The sequence below is a fragment of the Perna viridis genome, chromosome 9 (genome assembly GCF_037379345.1).
Source record: "Perna viridis isolate PV_CMFRI_1.1 ecotype Kerala chromosome 9, ASM3737934v1, whole genome shotgun sequence".
Taxonomy (NCBI): domain Eukaryota; kingdom Metazoa; phylum Mollusca; class Bivalvia; order Mytilida; family Mytilidae; genus Perna; species Perna viridis.
Window position 1 is genome coordinate 13,006,680 of NC_142453.1, and position 17,899 is coordinate 13,024,578.

The following is a 17,899-nucleotide window of genomic DNA, read 5'->3' on the forward strand; positions in this document are numbered from 1 at the left end:
ACGAAGTTACTTCAAGTTGCAACTGCATACAACAATTATTGCCAGATGTTTGTTTTAAATGAGCACATGTTGAAGAAATGAATACAGCAGATCCTGAAGCAGACGGATTCAGAAAATTAATTATAATGGATAAACCAAAGGGAATTCCTGAGCGGGAGAAATGGAGCACAAAGATAGACTTTTTATTATCAGTTGTTGGTTTTGCTGTGGATTTGGGAAATGTCTGGAGATTTCCATATATATGTTATCAAAATGGCGGAGGTATGTATTAATGTCAATTTGAGTACATAGCTGTATTTAAACAGGTATTTTTTTTTTATTGAAATAGAGTTCTCTATTCTCGAAATTCTTCCAGTGCAATTTCGACTTTTCACGTAATAACAATTTCTCTTTCACTGTCGGATTTTGCCACAAATAATTTTTTGTTGTGACTTATATATACAATTATTATTAGGAAGAATGAAATACAAATCGGAAATTCACCGATTGTTGTGTGAAATACCATTTTTAAAAAAGAAAAAAAATCTGTGTAACTTTAGGATATACAACAATGACTAAATTTTCAATCCTTTCTTTAAATTAGATTGATCAGATACTTGTATTTTCATTGTTTTTTTTTTTTTTTTTTGTTTTTTTTTTGTTAAAGTATAAAGTATTTTCACTCTATTTTATAAAAGAATTTGAATTAGCACACAAAAAACTTGAATATTTAAACTTATAATCTAAAAAGTTTGAGATGAATGTGTTTGGAGCAGTTGTTTTACCCACGAAATCCTAGTTTGATTTGCGGAAACATTACTTACAATAGTCTTGGTTTTAAAACTGAACATTTATTCAGAGTATATTGGCAAAAATTACTAATACTAATACTAATATATAATTATTATTATTAGAACATTTAACAGCGAGTTGCTATAATCATAAACAAACACCAATTCTTCATGAAATTATAGTGTAGCAAATAAGTTGCATTGAATGCACTGTACATGTGTGTTCACAGAGTAGACCATATATACCTGTGCAGGTCTTAAAAGCTTAAATTACGTTATTTGGTGGATGTCCGTAGATTCTTATTTATGGTAATTTCCTTTCTCAGCGTAATGAGAATGAAACTAAGGACGTACGTACCGTTGTCCGTGGGTAATGAAACTAAGGACGTACGTACCGTTGTCCGTGGGTAATGAAAGACGACTTATACACAATTGGTAATGCAAACTCTGACTTTCCTCTCTTGTTTGAATCGTTTTTAAATGTTATATGGAGATATAGTTGACGACAAGCTTGTCTTGATCACAAATTAAAAGGTGTTGTTTTCATTATCGCTTATAAGACACTAATAAACTGACAAATAGCATTTTACCAAATCACTACTTTATTATGGAAACTTTGACGAAGGTAAACATCTCTTTCATTTTATTTTTCCCTTTTTTTTTGAATAACAAACTAAGTTGGTAAAATATGAAATTTCAATGAACTGTCAAAAATATGACAGAGACAAAATGACTTTATATAATCTTATTTAAAAAAACATCATATTAGCATTTGTAGATCTTTGTTCTGAATATTACTATGGATTTTATAGATAATAGATTATTATCTACATAAGGAGATTCAGTGTATTAGTCGTGAACCAATAAAAAACATGATTTCCTATACAAGCAGATTTAGTGTATCGGTGGTGACCCAATAACTGTAACGATCTTGATAGATTTATCTGAACTTGCATTACCTAACTGAACATTACTACATGTCGAATGCAAGTATTTTGGATTAGAACATTTAGACAACATCAACAAATTAATTAGAAAGCTTTAGAGTAGCAATAAACAACCTTTGTGTCATTAAAGCCAACCGGAAGGACTATTAAAAGAATTCTACGTCACCAACAATCATTAAAAGTGTGATAGCATGATTACTAAAATCTGTGTATAAATCTGAATAACTATTTATTCTTTTATACATTTGCGTTTTCTCTCTGTTTCAGATAATATAAATATTTTCAATTTTCAATTTGTATTTGTTTGAAGTTTTTTCTTCATAATTATCCAGGAAAAAGTATCACAGGATTGTTGATTGTTGTTATTTTAATGTTAATACGCTTCTATATTTTGTCTTTCTATTATTTTCGTGGTTGATGTGAGATGGGGGCTTTTGTCGAATTAAGAGAAAACTATTTCATTTTACCAATCCAAGGGTCAATTCAGGATTTTATGCTTCAGACTGATTTATCTAGTTAGCGTTTATGTTTCAGTTTGTCTGTCTGTGTAACGTTGCTCATTGCCTGGCAGAGAATGAAAATTTCATATGACAATTTTTATTGTTATCAATGTTTGCAAATTAAAGTAATTTCCCAGAAGAATGATGTTCTATTAACTTCACAATGATCTTTGTTGTTCTTATGTTACTCAATATAAGCTATTTTTCAAAAAGTTATACTATATTTTGCAAGTGTTTTAGAAGATATAATAATATATATAATCCACTGTTTTAGAAAAAAAAACTTTCAATAGTAATAACAAATATGATTACGCCAAAAGAACCTTTACAGGCGCCTTCCTTATACCATACATTGTCATGTTGATTTTTGGTGGACTGCCTCTGTTTTATATGGAGTTAGCTTTAGGACAGTTCCAAAGGTGTGGTTGTTTGACAGTATGGAAGAGAATATGCCCGGCTTTAAAAGGTAAACTATTAGAATTAAAATAAATGAAGTGTGTTCTAAAGAAAACAAAAGGCTTAAACAGATACGGCCAATTGAATATCAAGAATGTGTAAGCGGAAAAAATTAAAAGGTTTACGGCTTGAAAACACTAATTTAATTGAAGAAAGTAGTGACATTGTACCACCAATTTTAAACATTACTCGAAAAAAGTAACCGAATTTTGTAATGAACATGTAACTTTTTACACGTGTTCAATTGATACTTATAACAGCATATCCTACATGTCGACACGAGCAAAACTAACCTCTCCTTTTTTTCTTACTAACTTAATTTTTTTTCGGTTATCAATCACCGAAAAGTGTGAAATGTTTTACGATAAAGGGAGTCAGCAACTTAAAATTTATTATTTTAGGTTTAACTGTGTTAAATTATTGATTGAAATACCACAAAAGTACAATAAGCTTTTTATTTATATTACCAAATATTATTACTTTAAAAAGTTCGTTACATAAAGCATGACTTTTGTCTTACATTCAACTTTTACTCATAAAAAGAATAAGTTATGTTTTGAAACTTAACATTATCAGATAGACCTGTGGTCTTAATTGTATCATTCTTGTATGACATATTTCTGAGCGGGTGTACGTTAAAACTTGGAACCTAAAAATATAGTGCGTTTTCTATTTGCTTTTTTTTCTATTTTTGTTTTTGTAGCAAATGATTATCATTTTTCATCCAAAATACAGCTTAAATATAAAGCTATGACACAAAAAACTTATTTTTTTAGGAAAAAAAACAGTATTTTCATGAAAAATGATGTTTCAGAAAAGGGGCCTCATTTATGAAATCACAATAAATGAATATAGAAAAAGTTTATTTTTAGTAAGACCTGTTCTAGAGTACCGAAGTTCATGCTTTTTTTTTCTAAAATGCACCTTAAAATGATTTTTGACATTTCCTTAATGGAATATCATGGTCATCCGAAATAAATATAAAAGTAGATGTAGAAGTAGAAATATCTAATATTTCTCTTTTTATAAAGTTTTAAAACATGCTGCAAAGAACTATCATATTTCAGTTCTGGAAAAGGTATAACAAAAATCGATTTTGCAAGTAAAACCGAAAAGAAAAGACAAAACGCAATATTTTCATTTCTGAATAGGATTTTTTTTTCTTTTTTTTTCAAATGATTTGAGAAAAACATTAACAGAAATGAGTAAAATTTACTTGATAAGAATAGAAAAAGGGCGACATCTCAGATCTTAAATTTTCTCAATTTTTAAAGTTTGTGTCATCTCCATTATGTTATACCGTTGAAAATATAAGTAAAGTAATTGCCCAAGCACTTATTTATGAACATTTTAACGTCGACACTCCGTGGTTCGCGGATATTTACTCGTTTTGAAATTCGTGAATATAAAAATAAATACAATTACAGAAGTAATAGTTTTCACAATGTTTTTTTTTTTGCATTGAATGATAGTGTGAAAGCAGTTTAATACACTTCCTATAAATGATAAGAAAGTACAGAAATAATCGTTATTTCCTTCCCCAAAGGAGAAAGGTGTGGTCACCTTGGGTACATATTTCCCACGGAAACAGACGAAAAAAATCAAATAGTTTATCCAAAAAAAGGCTATTTGTAGAAAAAAAATGCGTTATTTTATTTTATTTTATTTTTATTTCAGGCATTGGACTTGCAATTGTTGTCATCGCAACATACGTTTCGTGGTATTACAACACTTTGATAGCATGGGCTTTGTTTTACTTTTTCTCTGCTATGTCGTCGGATGTGCCATGGAAGTCTTGCAACAATTCATGGAACAGTTTAGATAAATGCGTTATTTACGAAGGCCATAAATTTGATTTTAGTAAACAAAACGCTTATGAAAATGGTCCCGATATTAACAATGCAACTTTTTGGAATAGAAGCGCTACCTTAAATATTACAGAATTGGGTATCAATTCTACAAATATATCTGCACCCATTACAAAGACGGCTACAGAAGAATTCTTTGAGTAAGTAGTCATGATGTATAGTTGTATAGAACATTACAATATAATTGCAATTTAAGTTTCCGTTAATACCACAATGACTTTTACTTTTTACACGTTAAAGTAAACAAGGTTAAAGTTTTGCCTTAGTATTGTTTTATTGCAACAGAAATGCCTCAGTATGATTCACTAATCGTTAATATATAGTTTTAGCCGATGTTAAAGCAACATTCTTACAAATTCTTACAATATGATGCAGTGTCGTTACTTGTTTGTTGACTGCATTGCACAAATCAACTGCAATTGATTTTTTTATCGGTGATATCATATTTCAATTATTTTATTTACATTTTTTGTATTAAATTCCACCATTTTTGCATCATTATACGTGTTTTCTTTACCTCGTTGATATGTGTGTCCTACCATTGTGTTTTCGTCTATCTCTTTAGAACTTTTTTCCGTTGTGTAAAATAACTTATTGTCATCTAAAATATCTAGATTTTGTTCGTTAAAATATTCATACGAGTGTATTTCTCAACAAAGTTTTGAATAAGTAATGAAGTGATATTTACTATTCTAAAATTGCTGTACTATGCAATGTTAAACTAAATTAAAGATATACTAAAGCATTAGAAATAATTTTATTCCCATAAAATTTTAGTTTTCAATGCCAAAATGTTAACAAATCGAAACTATCTACGTAAATTTAAATTTTAGGTACCACGTGCTTGGACTGAATTATGCCGATGCTTTACAAAATGTTGGTGGCGTCAATTGGATTCTTGCTTTGTGTTTGTTAGGAGTATTTATTATCGTATACTTTGCCATGTGGAGAGGGGTAAAAAGTTCTGGGAAGGTACGATTGATATAATAAATAACTTGATTAAAACGGAATGAAAAAATAAATCTGAAAAGAGCTTAATGGCTACGATGGTCCGTGTACTTTTGTATGTTTTCAATTTAGGTCTAAAAGTAAAGTAATCTAAAAATAAAAATAGATACAAATATATCAATCATGAAAATATTGCAATTTTCGATATACTGTACATGTGCTTCAGGGAGTATTCTCTCATCGATATAAGTATCTAGAAATCGTCCAACATAACGATGATAACCTGTTTTTTTTTATCCTTTAGTCAGTTGGGTCGTCCAATTACTTTTGATTGTCAGTGTATTATCCTTAATTCAGTTTTAGCATACAGCAATATAGTTATTTTATTCACGCTACATAAAGCACTTTACCTTATATCCAAAATATAACAGCCATGTTAGATTTTAACTTTGGCTTCACACAGGAAGTTTTTAATGGGTTTAAGTTCGTTGCGTTTTCAAGCATTCTTTTGGTTAAATCATAGATTCATTGCGATACAATTTTGATTATTACTTATAGACCAATACTATATATATAAAACGACCTTTTGTTAATATTTTAGGCAGTATGGATCACTGCTACCATGCCGTATATAGTTCTATTAACTTTGCTTGTGAGAGGTTGTCTTTTGTCTGGTTCTTGGAAAGGAATATCTTACTACCTTACACCACAGTGGCATGCTCTTTTAAATGAAAAGGTAGGTAAATATTGATTCGAAATATTATTTGGAACACACAAAAAAAATTATGGTTGATAGCATATTTCTTGCCATAACAATATAACAATGTATTAAGCAGTAGTTTAACTTTAGGCTATGCCAAAGAGGGAAGGGTTGATTGGTATTAATGCTCATGTCAATATACATAGTAAGAAACACACATATAAAACCGAAAATCCTAATTTGAATTACATGCTTATTCAAGTTCCTTAACAGATATCGCCCAAGAAGTTTACGAAAATAAAAATGATTCGTTTGTCAATAAACACTCCACCCACCAGTTGTAATACGAAATCACAACATTGTTGATTAAGCACCATGTAGCTTTGGATGATATCTTGACCAGCGGGAATATGTCATTCTTCCTACCAAATAAAAAGGTTTCTTACGTTTCAAGTACAGCCTTGTATTTTGCAATGATTTACTTATTCATGTGTGATTTTGTCTTACAAAATAACAATAAAAAAACGAAAGACCATTCTGCGCCTGTGCAAAGGAATAATCGAGGGAACCAAGGTTATAGCAGTAATCAAAAGAATGTAAACTCAGACCAAAAAATATCAAACAATTATTTCTGTGTTTTGTCAATTCCTCAAAAACTCAATACATATGTAGACTGTTCCTAACATATCTAAGGAGTTTGTAATCTGCCATTTGTCCTCACGCATTTCCTGATGTATTTCAAATAATAAATTATTTAAGAAATTTGTGGCAATTGTTTTCTTCACTTGCATTTGATCATTGTCTGTTTTTTGTCTGTTTGTTTTTGTTTGGTTTTCACTTTGATTTTGTTTTTTCTTTTGATTTTTCTAATAAATGTATCACTTACTCGGGCTTTGGCATTGATGTTCAAAAATTGATGTAGTCGTTGTCAATTTATAGGCTTTCCATGCAATATAATGGTATTTATATTCTGGTTGACTACAGCCAAATCAAATTGTTACAAAAACCATACTATATATATTATTTTAAAAAATGTATATTTTAGATATGGATAGCGGCTGCAGCTCAAATATTTTTTTCACTTGGACCCGGTTTCGGAGTTCTGCTTGCTTTATCAAGTTATAATAAGCTCAATAATAATTGTTACAGGTATTCCTAATGTCGTAGATAAACTAAAGCTCTAATACGTGTTATTGATAAACAATTACCATATGACGAACTTTTACCCTACATATTCTCTTCTCTTAAACTCTTCATGGGAGTTACCAAAGTTACCTAAGGTATTTCCGTTTTAAAGCAGCATATTAACAAAATAACTCTCTGTAGCCTTGAAAATCGTAATTTTATAAGGCCAGTTGAAATGGTTTTAATTGTTGAAGGGGAGGTCAAGAAAAATTACATCGCCAATTAAGGTCATTGAAAGATGCAATAACCATTATATAATGTACATAATAGTTAAACCAAATAAACATTCAATATAGCACAGTTGAATATTTGGTAAAAATCGTTTTTGCTTATTAGATTATTGACTGTAAATTGCTTTTAAGCCGATCTCCTTCAATTGTTTTAGTTTATACTAATAACGATGCATTGAAATTACCTTGTTGAAAAATTTCAAACTTAGGACAGATGCACGATTTGTTCGTTAAGATGAAAGTTGTTTTCAAATGAGTTTTAGATTTTAATGGTACATGGAAATGTTGCAGAATAACAAGCTTATTTTGTTCCATTGATGTTATGATCACTAGTTTTTTTTCAGAGATGCATTACTAACTGGTAGTATAAACTGCATCACAAGTTTTGTAGCTGGATTTGTGGTATTTTCTGTTCTTGGGCACATGTCATACGTATCTGGGAAACACATCAAAACTGTTGCAAGAGATGGTAACTACAACATATATTGTTTAGGCCATTTCAACGAACAACCTTTATTATATTTTATTATCGTTTTTATTCATTATTTACCATAAAATGTATATACTGGAAATTAACATCCGATGTACGAAAAAGAGAACGATTTGTTTTGAAAAATAATTTTTTTTGTGCATCAAATTTTCTCTGTTTTTTCTCTTTCGAAATGCACAAAGAAAATAAAATTACACTAATGAATGAGAATAACGGTATTGTATATATTTATATTATCTATAATTAATATATTCAATGTCTTTACTCAAATCATTGATTTCTATCTGATGCGTTCGGTTCTTGGTATGGTAGCCTGCTCCATTGCATTTCAAAAAGTCTTTGTGAGATCCATGTTAACGCCTTGCTTTGTGTTAGCGGTATTGTAAATGATTACAAATATATGATGTTTATGTATGACGTTGATCCCTTTCACCGCTTATTACGGGTGGATATTTTATTTTATTATCCTTTAAAAATGAAAGTGTTGACACACATACACTTACGTACTTATGAATAAAGCATACTGGTTCTAGCAAACTTCTGAAGATACAAAATTTGTGTGACTTTATAGCATTAATCAACATTATTTTCAATATGCTTTACATTTACACCGACGACTGCACTTTTCAAAATGCAACACCGTCACACATTGCCTTTTTAAGTAATAATGATAATTTTGGTTATCAACATTTGACTGAATAATGTAAATACAGCTTGTTATTTCTTTGTAATGAACACATAATGCTAATCGAATATTTCAATCGAAATTAATATTTCAGATGTTGGTCTGATATTCATTGTGTATCCAGAAGCGATATCGTCTCTGGAAATAGCACCACTCTGGGCAATGTTGTTTTTCTTTATGTTAATTACTCTTGGGTTAGATACCACTGTAAGTCAACTAATAATGAAAGGACAAAAATTGAAAAAGAAAAAAAAGAACACTTACAAATATTTACAAATAACTGATAGTTACCAACTAAGTTCTGATACTGAAAGCTGCTTTACGAAAACAATGATTGTGACATAGTTATTCCCTCTTACAAGCAATGCGAATTCATGTCATATATTTACAGCCTTTAACATTCGTATGTAATAGCACATTCTATAAAATATATTGAACAACAACGCTGGATTTTCATGATTAATATGTTTAGCATTTGTTTTCGATACTGACATACATTACATGTAATTTGTAAATGCAGCTTGTCAAGTCTTGATGTTTTAGTGATATTTTTAAATGCATTAAAATATACTGACTATACTATATTTTTAAATAAAACGAAAACAAAGCACCGCTACACATAAATTTCGCGGATTACTAATTTTCAGTTTATAATATATTATTGGAATGAAACAGTAAAATAAGTCTAACATCTTCAGTTTATTTCTTACCTTTCTGTATGGAATTTATATTGAGTTATAGTTCTTTTTCTTTTCAATATGAGCGAAAAAGTTATAGTCAATGCTGCTCAGCACTGAACAAAATATTAGAAAAACTCACTCTTTCTTCATTTCATATTGGAACTTAAAACTTAAAAATAGACGACAGTTTATTGAAGTTATCTCATTCAGGCATATGTAATTCGATACTTTACCTTCATAAAATTATGTCTTTTTCTCCAGTTTGGAGGCTTAGAAGCTATATGTACGGGAATACTAGACGAATGGCCTGTTCTGAGGAAACACAGAAAAATGTTCGTTCTTGGTCTACTCTGTTACTGCTTCCTAGGTGCACTACCCACAGTAACATATGTAAGTTTTCCTGAGTTTTGGTCATATTCCACCAAAACAATAAAATAAACTCAACTTAAAACTATTTGAGGAAGATATTTTATTTACTCTGCACTTGTTTTACGGATGCTGTTAACCATAGTTGTTATTGCAAGTATCACTTATATTACTTGTTCAGTCACTGGACTGAATACAATTCAATGAAAAATGCAAAATATTATTTGACACTCATTTATATCCGGTTGTCGTGCTTAGCTTAATTGAATTGTTTAGTCAAGCAGGTTCTTCATATTAATCTACCACATTTTGAAACTGAATTTCACTAAATTATATGTTTTTTTTTCTACGTCACATGCAATTAGATAGATTGTGGTTACGGGTATCAAATGTCCAGATGGTATTTGAAATATGTATATATCACAATGTATAGAATATAAGGTTTAGACCTCAATATTAAAAAAAAATCATAATCTATAACCTTGGTTCCCTTGATTACTCTTAAATGATACAAAACAATTTAAACCCCATGTAAGGTAAATAACATATCTATATGAAATATCATAATACTATGGTACAGAGAAACACCATAACACTTTGGTACAGAGAACTAATTCAATACAATATACATAGATACATAATATGCATAAGAAGTTGATTAGTGTACATGTATTGGAAGGAATAATATTGAGTCAATTTCTAGATACCCAAATTCAGATAAACACCCTGGAGACAACATCTTTGTAATTTATCGCATAGTTTTACATAAATTGTTGAGAACAGAAGGTGATGAGCTATTCATCCAAACTTTAAATTTGATAATATTTTTTTCTGCAAGAAGGATTTTTATGTCACTATCAACGATGTGCACTTAAACAAATGATGGAACTCATCTCCAATATCTCCCGAATTACAAAAATAATATTTATAACAGAAGCCACACTTAATTCAGGTTTCATTACTTCACTTCAAATGTACATAAGAAGCATAAAACCATGAACAGAGCTCGTGTTACTATCATTCCTATTCTGTCTTCTGGATACATTCTACATTGATATACGGTGGTTATTACAGGGTGGAATATATGTTGTGCAGCTGCTTGACCAGTTTGGAGCACCCATATCAATCATCTTCGTAGTCTTCTTAGAATCTGTAGCAGTGGCGTGGATATATGGTAAAAAACTAGAAATGGTTACAATTATATAATATACATTTAATTTACATTGATGGCTTCAACATAAGTCAGGCTGTAGGTACATACAAATAGAAAATAATCCCGATTTATTTGTATCATTTCTGTACTCTGATATTGAATTAACGTCGTTTTTAAATCTGTATGCCATTTACAAGAAACATAAAGATATGAAGAAAATTCAGACAAGAATAGCTTTATGCTTAATTTTCCTTTGAATGAATAGTACTTTCATATGTAATTCGAAATATATAATGCTGCCATAATGCTATAATTGACCTTTTTTGTAAATCAAAATCATTATTTCAGCAGATACAAAAGTCTCAGTCTCAGAAACTGGAAGGGATGCGATGAATACTGTCTGTTTTAATTTTATACAAGCATAAAATTGTGAGGGCTAGTCTTTTTTTATTTAATATATTATTTAAGTAGGTTTTTTTAAGTGCGAAATGTACTTAAACCTAAATCTTACTTTTTACTGAACACTAATACCAGAACTAAAAGCCTCTGGTAATTTTGTAAATTTACCAATTAGAGGAATATTCGTTTTCTGTTTTGCAGTTTCGTTACATTAATTGTGTATTTTGTAATTAATCTCTGACTTTATTTGATTTTCTTGATGCAAATGAAATTCATAGTTAAAATAAAACTTTTGGCTTGCAAGCTTATTTGAATTTTCCTTTCAAGTTTTCAGCCAAACGGCATAGACATCAACAGGTTGGTTGGTGGCAATACATATCTGCAAAACTGTACAATCTTTCTCGCAGTTGGTTACTAAATGCTGCAGTAATACAAAAAGCCAGCCTCTCTCCTTTGTTGTACTTAGATAATGATTAAATTGCTGATGGTGATTCTATCGTCCTTTTTATGACCATCAATTCTTGTGCATAATTGAGACAAGGCAAATGTATGGATATGGTAGAATACAGATAACTAACACAATGATTTAAGAACGTTATTTAAACGTTGAAAATCGTTCGGTACTTTGACATGTATGGGTAACACTTGATGTTATAAAAATATTTATAAACCATTTGGTTTGTTTGATGTCATTTTAAAATATAGTGAATTTAACCAATTTTGACAGGTATTTTCATTTTTTTTAAAAGTAAATTAGTGAACTATTATGGCTTAATAAGCCGATCTTACGTATGACATTTCAGTAAACTGTGGTTCGGCTGAATAAGCAATCCTTTGTACAGCCAAATCAATTAACTGGCTATTTTTTAAACATCTGACTACCTACTACAACTTGCCAAAGATTCTGATCGTACAATCAATATGTTCTGGCTCAAAAATGTGACGTCGCTGATAACACGAAATCATTAAGTTTTAAACAACGACGTCATAAAGCGTACACTTTTTATAATGTTTATTTTTATTTTTGTAAGTTTAAGAGTCAAGTTTTACGATATCGGATTTGTCAAATAGTGTGTAACTTTTTCTGATCGCTAGTAAAACCTGGAATTATTAGAATGGACCAACAAGTTCTATATTAATTTCTATTTAAGCAATGCAGTCAATGCTCTAGTTTTTATAATTGCATGCTCAGTTTACTTGAAAGTTTAAGACTTGCATTCATCAAATACAAAGTTGACAAGTTTTAAATTGCTTTTAAGCATTTCAAACAACAGCTTCATAATGTTTAGCAATTTTTGTAGTAATTTATCGTGAGCTATGGAAATGGTAAATTAACTTAACACATGAGTAAAAGATGAGTATATGTGATATTCAAAACTTATATTTTTAAAAATATTTTTTCTAAATCTAAACAGGTGTTGAACGCTTCAGTAATGATATACAGTCAATGCTTGGATTCAGACCAGGAATATTTTGGAGAATATGTTGGACATTTATCAGTCCAGTTTTTTTATTCGTAAGTAAGAAGAGGTGGCATTATTTGTCTAATTAGTTCCATAATACTATTTACATATGTAAATACAGGTTAAAAAACAGGATTACGTATTGAAGCTATGTCATTCTAAATTCCCAAAAGAAAGCAATCCATTAGAAAAAAAACTAATGTAATTATTTTTGTCTTTAATATGAGATGTTAATCATTATTCTCTAATCTGATAAACTCAATATTACAAATCTTTATTTACCCTGGTACTGTCGGTGCTGTAGTTGACAAACTTTTTCTTTAGTTTTGGTTTTGAATGGAACTTCTTGTTTGCACTTTATTTTTTGAACCCTGAACTTTCTTAGAATTCGTTTTATGCTCCTTATGAGAGGAAGTTCTTGATACTACAAAATTTGTAATATCTATATAATTGTTATATTAATTTTTGTTGGAAATTTGTAGTTGACTACACAATGGAAAATTTTGTCCTCTGCTAGATCATACTATAATAATTGAAATAGTTCTCGAAGTATAAAATCCGATATTGCACGATTTTGATGAAACACGATTATACAATACACAAAACTGTTGTATGAGTCATTACCAAAAGATGTTATTATTTCATTGTAAAAAAGTGAGGACAGAAGCGGTAAAATTCGATAGGTAATGGTACATGAAAAGACAATTGATTGATCGAGATTCTAAATGCTCCTTTAAAATCCGTAGCATTAAATGTCCGAATACCAAGTCACACAATAAGTAAGTGGTCCCTTCTTAAGAATAATCTGGACAAAGTTACCGACCGCCAAAATCTTATTTGTAAATACAAATTAAATATCGAGTAAAAGATTTATGAAAGAGTAAAAAATCACATATGACACGTAAGTCACTCAAATAATAGTTGTTGATGAAGACTGACACCACCCTACATAATAAAATTTTGTATATATACTTTGTAACTAGATGTTCGAATTTATCAGACATTTCAAGGACGCAATATCGATAGGACTCTATGGAATTGGATTATTTGCCTAAAGTTTCATTTCAAAATGTTTGTTGTATGAATGAAGTAAAAAGACACAACTTAAAACAAATGTAATAATCTATTTAAAATTAAATTTCGTTTATTTAGCACTGGATATTGTAGTTATTTAAACATTTTTCGGTAGTGTACGTTGTACCCCGTTAAACGTATTTTAACCACACATATGAAGTACGTTATCAAATATAGTATAAAGACCATTTCACTTTCCAAAGAGTAATCAAGGGAAACAAGGTTATAGCGGTAATAAAAAAAATGTAATCCAGGGACAAAGACCCGACATGGAAAACAGATATACACAACATAAAGTAACTAAAATCATACATAAAAACTAACAGAAGCAAATGAGCAACTCGGACACCACTAAAAACTGGGAGCATGGACCAGATGCACCGGTAGGGTAAGCGTCCTCTACTTTTCTAGAAACACCCGCCGAGTTGCTCATAAAAAGTCAAGTTCGTGATATACAAACGAGGAAAGGAAAACTATGACATGTTGAATAAATCAGTTTTCATGGTGCAGATCCACGAGTTCATGATGACGACCATAAAACTTCTGTAGTGATGACTTCAATCTTGTTGCAACATAACCCTGTTCCAGAAGCCTATTTGTTAGAGTTCTAGTGCGATACAAAAAGTCTGCGTAGTTTCGGCAAGCTCTGGCATAACATATGATTTGTGATATGAACACTTCATGCGCAGGTACTGAAGGGATGTTGCCACATGTGAAAGGAAAGTTGACAATTCTGAATGAAAAGTCATCACGTTTGTCGTAAAGTTTGGTCAATAGTTTTTTGGTCTAAGTGTAGGTCAAGATATGAAGCTGACTTCAAAGTGTCTGTAGTATCCTTTATCTCAATTTTTTGGGTAGATGCGATGTATCAAATCCCCGAAATTAGGATTGTTTAAAGATAATACGTCATCTATATAGCAGAAACCGAGATTAAAGGATCTAGCCAAACGATATTCTTTGTTTCTGATCAGATCAGCTATAAAATCAGCCATATAAGAGTGAAGGAATAGGTCAGGAGGTAAAGGAGCACAATTTGTTCCCATTGGAATGCCGACCGTTTGTTGAAAAACACGTCCACCACACTGTTGTCGATTAAAAATTCCAGCATTTTGTAAACAAATCACATTTAAAGTCTTAAGGTTTGTTTTACTCGTCTGAATATATCTGAGATACTGCTGCTCGGATGTTAAAGCCCAACAATCAATAAATCAATCTATTTTACCAATTATTCAAACTATATATTAGAAGAGCGCGTGTTGCAAGCGGTAATGAAGTTTAAGTGTTTTTTTTTTAATTAACAAGTCGTGGAGAGGACTGCGTGAATATACAAAAAATACATTTGTTGAGCATCCATTCCGCAACTAAAATAGTTACAATAATAGTACCAGTTTAAGATACGTTCAATTTTGATGATGTTTCAAATAGACGACTAGTAAAAGTTAGATTAAACAACTTTTAGATCACTTTCACATTAACAATATACAATGCGTTATCTTTGTAGGTTCTGTTCATACTCTCATTACGTAGCCCTCCTGAACCACGATATGGTTCTTACGAGTTTCCAAACTGGTCATATGTCATAGGATGGTGTGTTGCATCATCTTCGTTGTTATGTATACCAGGTTACGCTATCTTTTTATTCATCAAGACACCTGGAACGCCTCTAGAGGTAAGTGATTTGTTTTCCTTTTTCTGGATACACACTGCCATCATGTGATCATTAAGTTATCGAAACTATACCTGAAAATAATTCATAGGCAGAGAAAAAGTGTTTGAACCATATCTTAAGCTGAAACTTTTTTTGGTTAGAAAAATTTCAGTATTCATAATAATCACATCATGGCTACTTTAGATGAAATATCAAATAGGTTATAAACCACTCACAGCCAGTTTGTTTTTCATAACCATATCTTATATGCTACTTTCCTGTAAAAAATATCCGGATTATTTAAAGACTTCAAAGCTGTTCTCAGTTACACGGTTAGTTATATACTTGATATTATTTGGACATGCGAAGGCGGAACTCTCTGTAACAAAGAGCAAGGAAGCTTGCGTGATAACTTGCATTACGTCTGAGTAAATGACAAGATGTTTAAACGGAATAGTTATCCGGAATTTAGTTAAGTGTACCATCTTTGTACCAAGTAGTGACGTTGAAATTCGCCTGTTGGGAGGCAATAAACAATTTATGAACTGTTACAAGACTTTATTAATTTAATCCAACCAAAATATTGTTAATTTCAAATTACAGAAATCTAATAGGCTCAGCATTTTATTGTTTGTATCAAAATGAATGCAATATACCAAAATAAAATACACTGTTTTAAAATATTTACTGTTTCAGAGACTACACACGATGTTAGTTCCTATGGAAGTACCAAACCATTCTGATGGAGCCGTTATACCTGTTAAGCTTTAAAAGTTGTAAGAGCAAACAGTATTGGTTCAGCTTGTTTGATCAAACGAAATACAAGCCAATATTAACATTCAAATAATATAGAAAATGATTTTTGTAATTTGCATTTATTTTGTATAAATAAGATTGGTATGTTTGATGATGCAGAATGTTGACATTCCCCTAGGATATCACGTGGAGTGGTCATGAGTTAACATGAAAGACATTATTCAGAATATTTGTTTATATCTACATTCATTTCCCAGCTACAAGATACAAGCCAGTCATAAAACGGACAACATCAAATCCACCAGAGTTAAACAACAACTATCACTAAAAACTTCCTTTTTTTTAACGTTTGCGTACTTGTCGTATTTTCATTCCGAGTGATATGACAATATCACTTACACCGTAATTTGTGTCAATTTTGACATTTCTATAAATCATGTTTATTTGCTATGATACCACAATCTTTTTTCCCTTTTTATGTGTGTTTAACAGTGACCATAGAAATGATTTTTATTGAACATCACACATTTGATATTTAAACTAAAATTGACGTTATACATTTAAAGGAATTTCCAAATAATTTTACTTCCAATTCCAGTCTACTGTATTAATAAACCACTTTCTACCTAATATAACACCAAACAATAATTCGTTTTCTTTAACAAGTATTTTGATATTATTTGTTATTTTGTTAATTAACACGTCAGTCGCCTATTCGACTACATGTATCATATAAATGTGAACTGTATTTGTGTAGCTAATTGGCTTATATGTATGGTATGATTCGATAGGTCAATCCAGGGATAACAAAAGTCGATCGCCGTACTATACGACTGAAAAAAAATTGAAGTGGACGAATGTACATTTTTGCATTAGATAAACAGTTTTTTAGTTGCTGCCAAAGTCCTATCTACTAAATATATCTTTCTCCATACATAATCATTCCATTCTACAAAGGACAGTAACCACTACCCATATATTATATAACCATTCTCCGTAAGAAATTTATATACCTCATAATTTTCTAATCATAATTTTATTTAATTAATGATATTAATGTTAAGCGATATGTCGATGATAACTGTTCATATGTTATTCCCTTCGAATATTTAAGAATGTATTTTCTTACCATTCGAAAACTGTAAGAATTAGTAAAATCACCATTCAAATTCGAAAGTACTTGATAAGAATGCCAGCTTCTATATTAATTGCTATCATTTATGACATAAAAGTAGATTGTCAAAGTATTAACCATGATTAAAATCAATCATGGAAAAGAATAGACTGCTTTTGGACATAGCCTTGTAATTTGTGTAAATTGTTGTGAAACGTTAATTGATAGATATTGTTATGAAATAAAACCAAGACTGATGTATAGTAATAGCTTGCAGATGTACTGAATCTTGTTACTTTACATTAACATTGACCAAGAATGCAATACATTTCTACTGACGTAACCTCCATATTGTTGAGATAATAGTCACATTTGTGAAGTTATATTATCAGCAAAGCTAGTTTTAATAAAATATACTTGGAATGTTATTATAATCAAAGTATTTCATGTTTAGAGTGTAGAGGAAG

The 17,899-nt window shown here is 30.4% G+C and overlaps 1 protein-coding gene across 1 annotated transcript; it reads left to right on the forward strand.

Annotated features, from left to right (window-relative positions):
- The first annotated feature begins 77 nt into the window (after positions 1-77).
- Positions 78-17,765, forward strand: LOC148606838 (sodium-dependent serotonin transporter-like). The gene is made up of 13 exons (XM_088545030.1): positions 78-261; positions 2,549-2,683; positions 4,351-4,681; positions 5,375-5,513; positions 6,091-6,225; positions 7,235-7,338; positions 7,949-8,073; positions 8,874-8,986; positions 9,721-9,849; positions 10,900-10,999; positions 12,793-12,893; positions 15,416-15,583; positions 16,259-17,765. The coding sequence occupies exons 1-13, from the start codon at positions 78-80 to the stop codon at positions 16,331-16,333; spliced, it is 1,839 nt and encodes a 612-aa protein (XP_088401156.1). The 3' UTR covers positions 16,334-17,765.
- Positions 17,766-17,899: the final 134 nt, after the last annotated feature.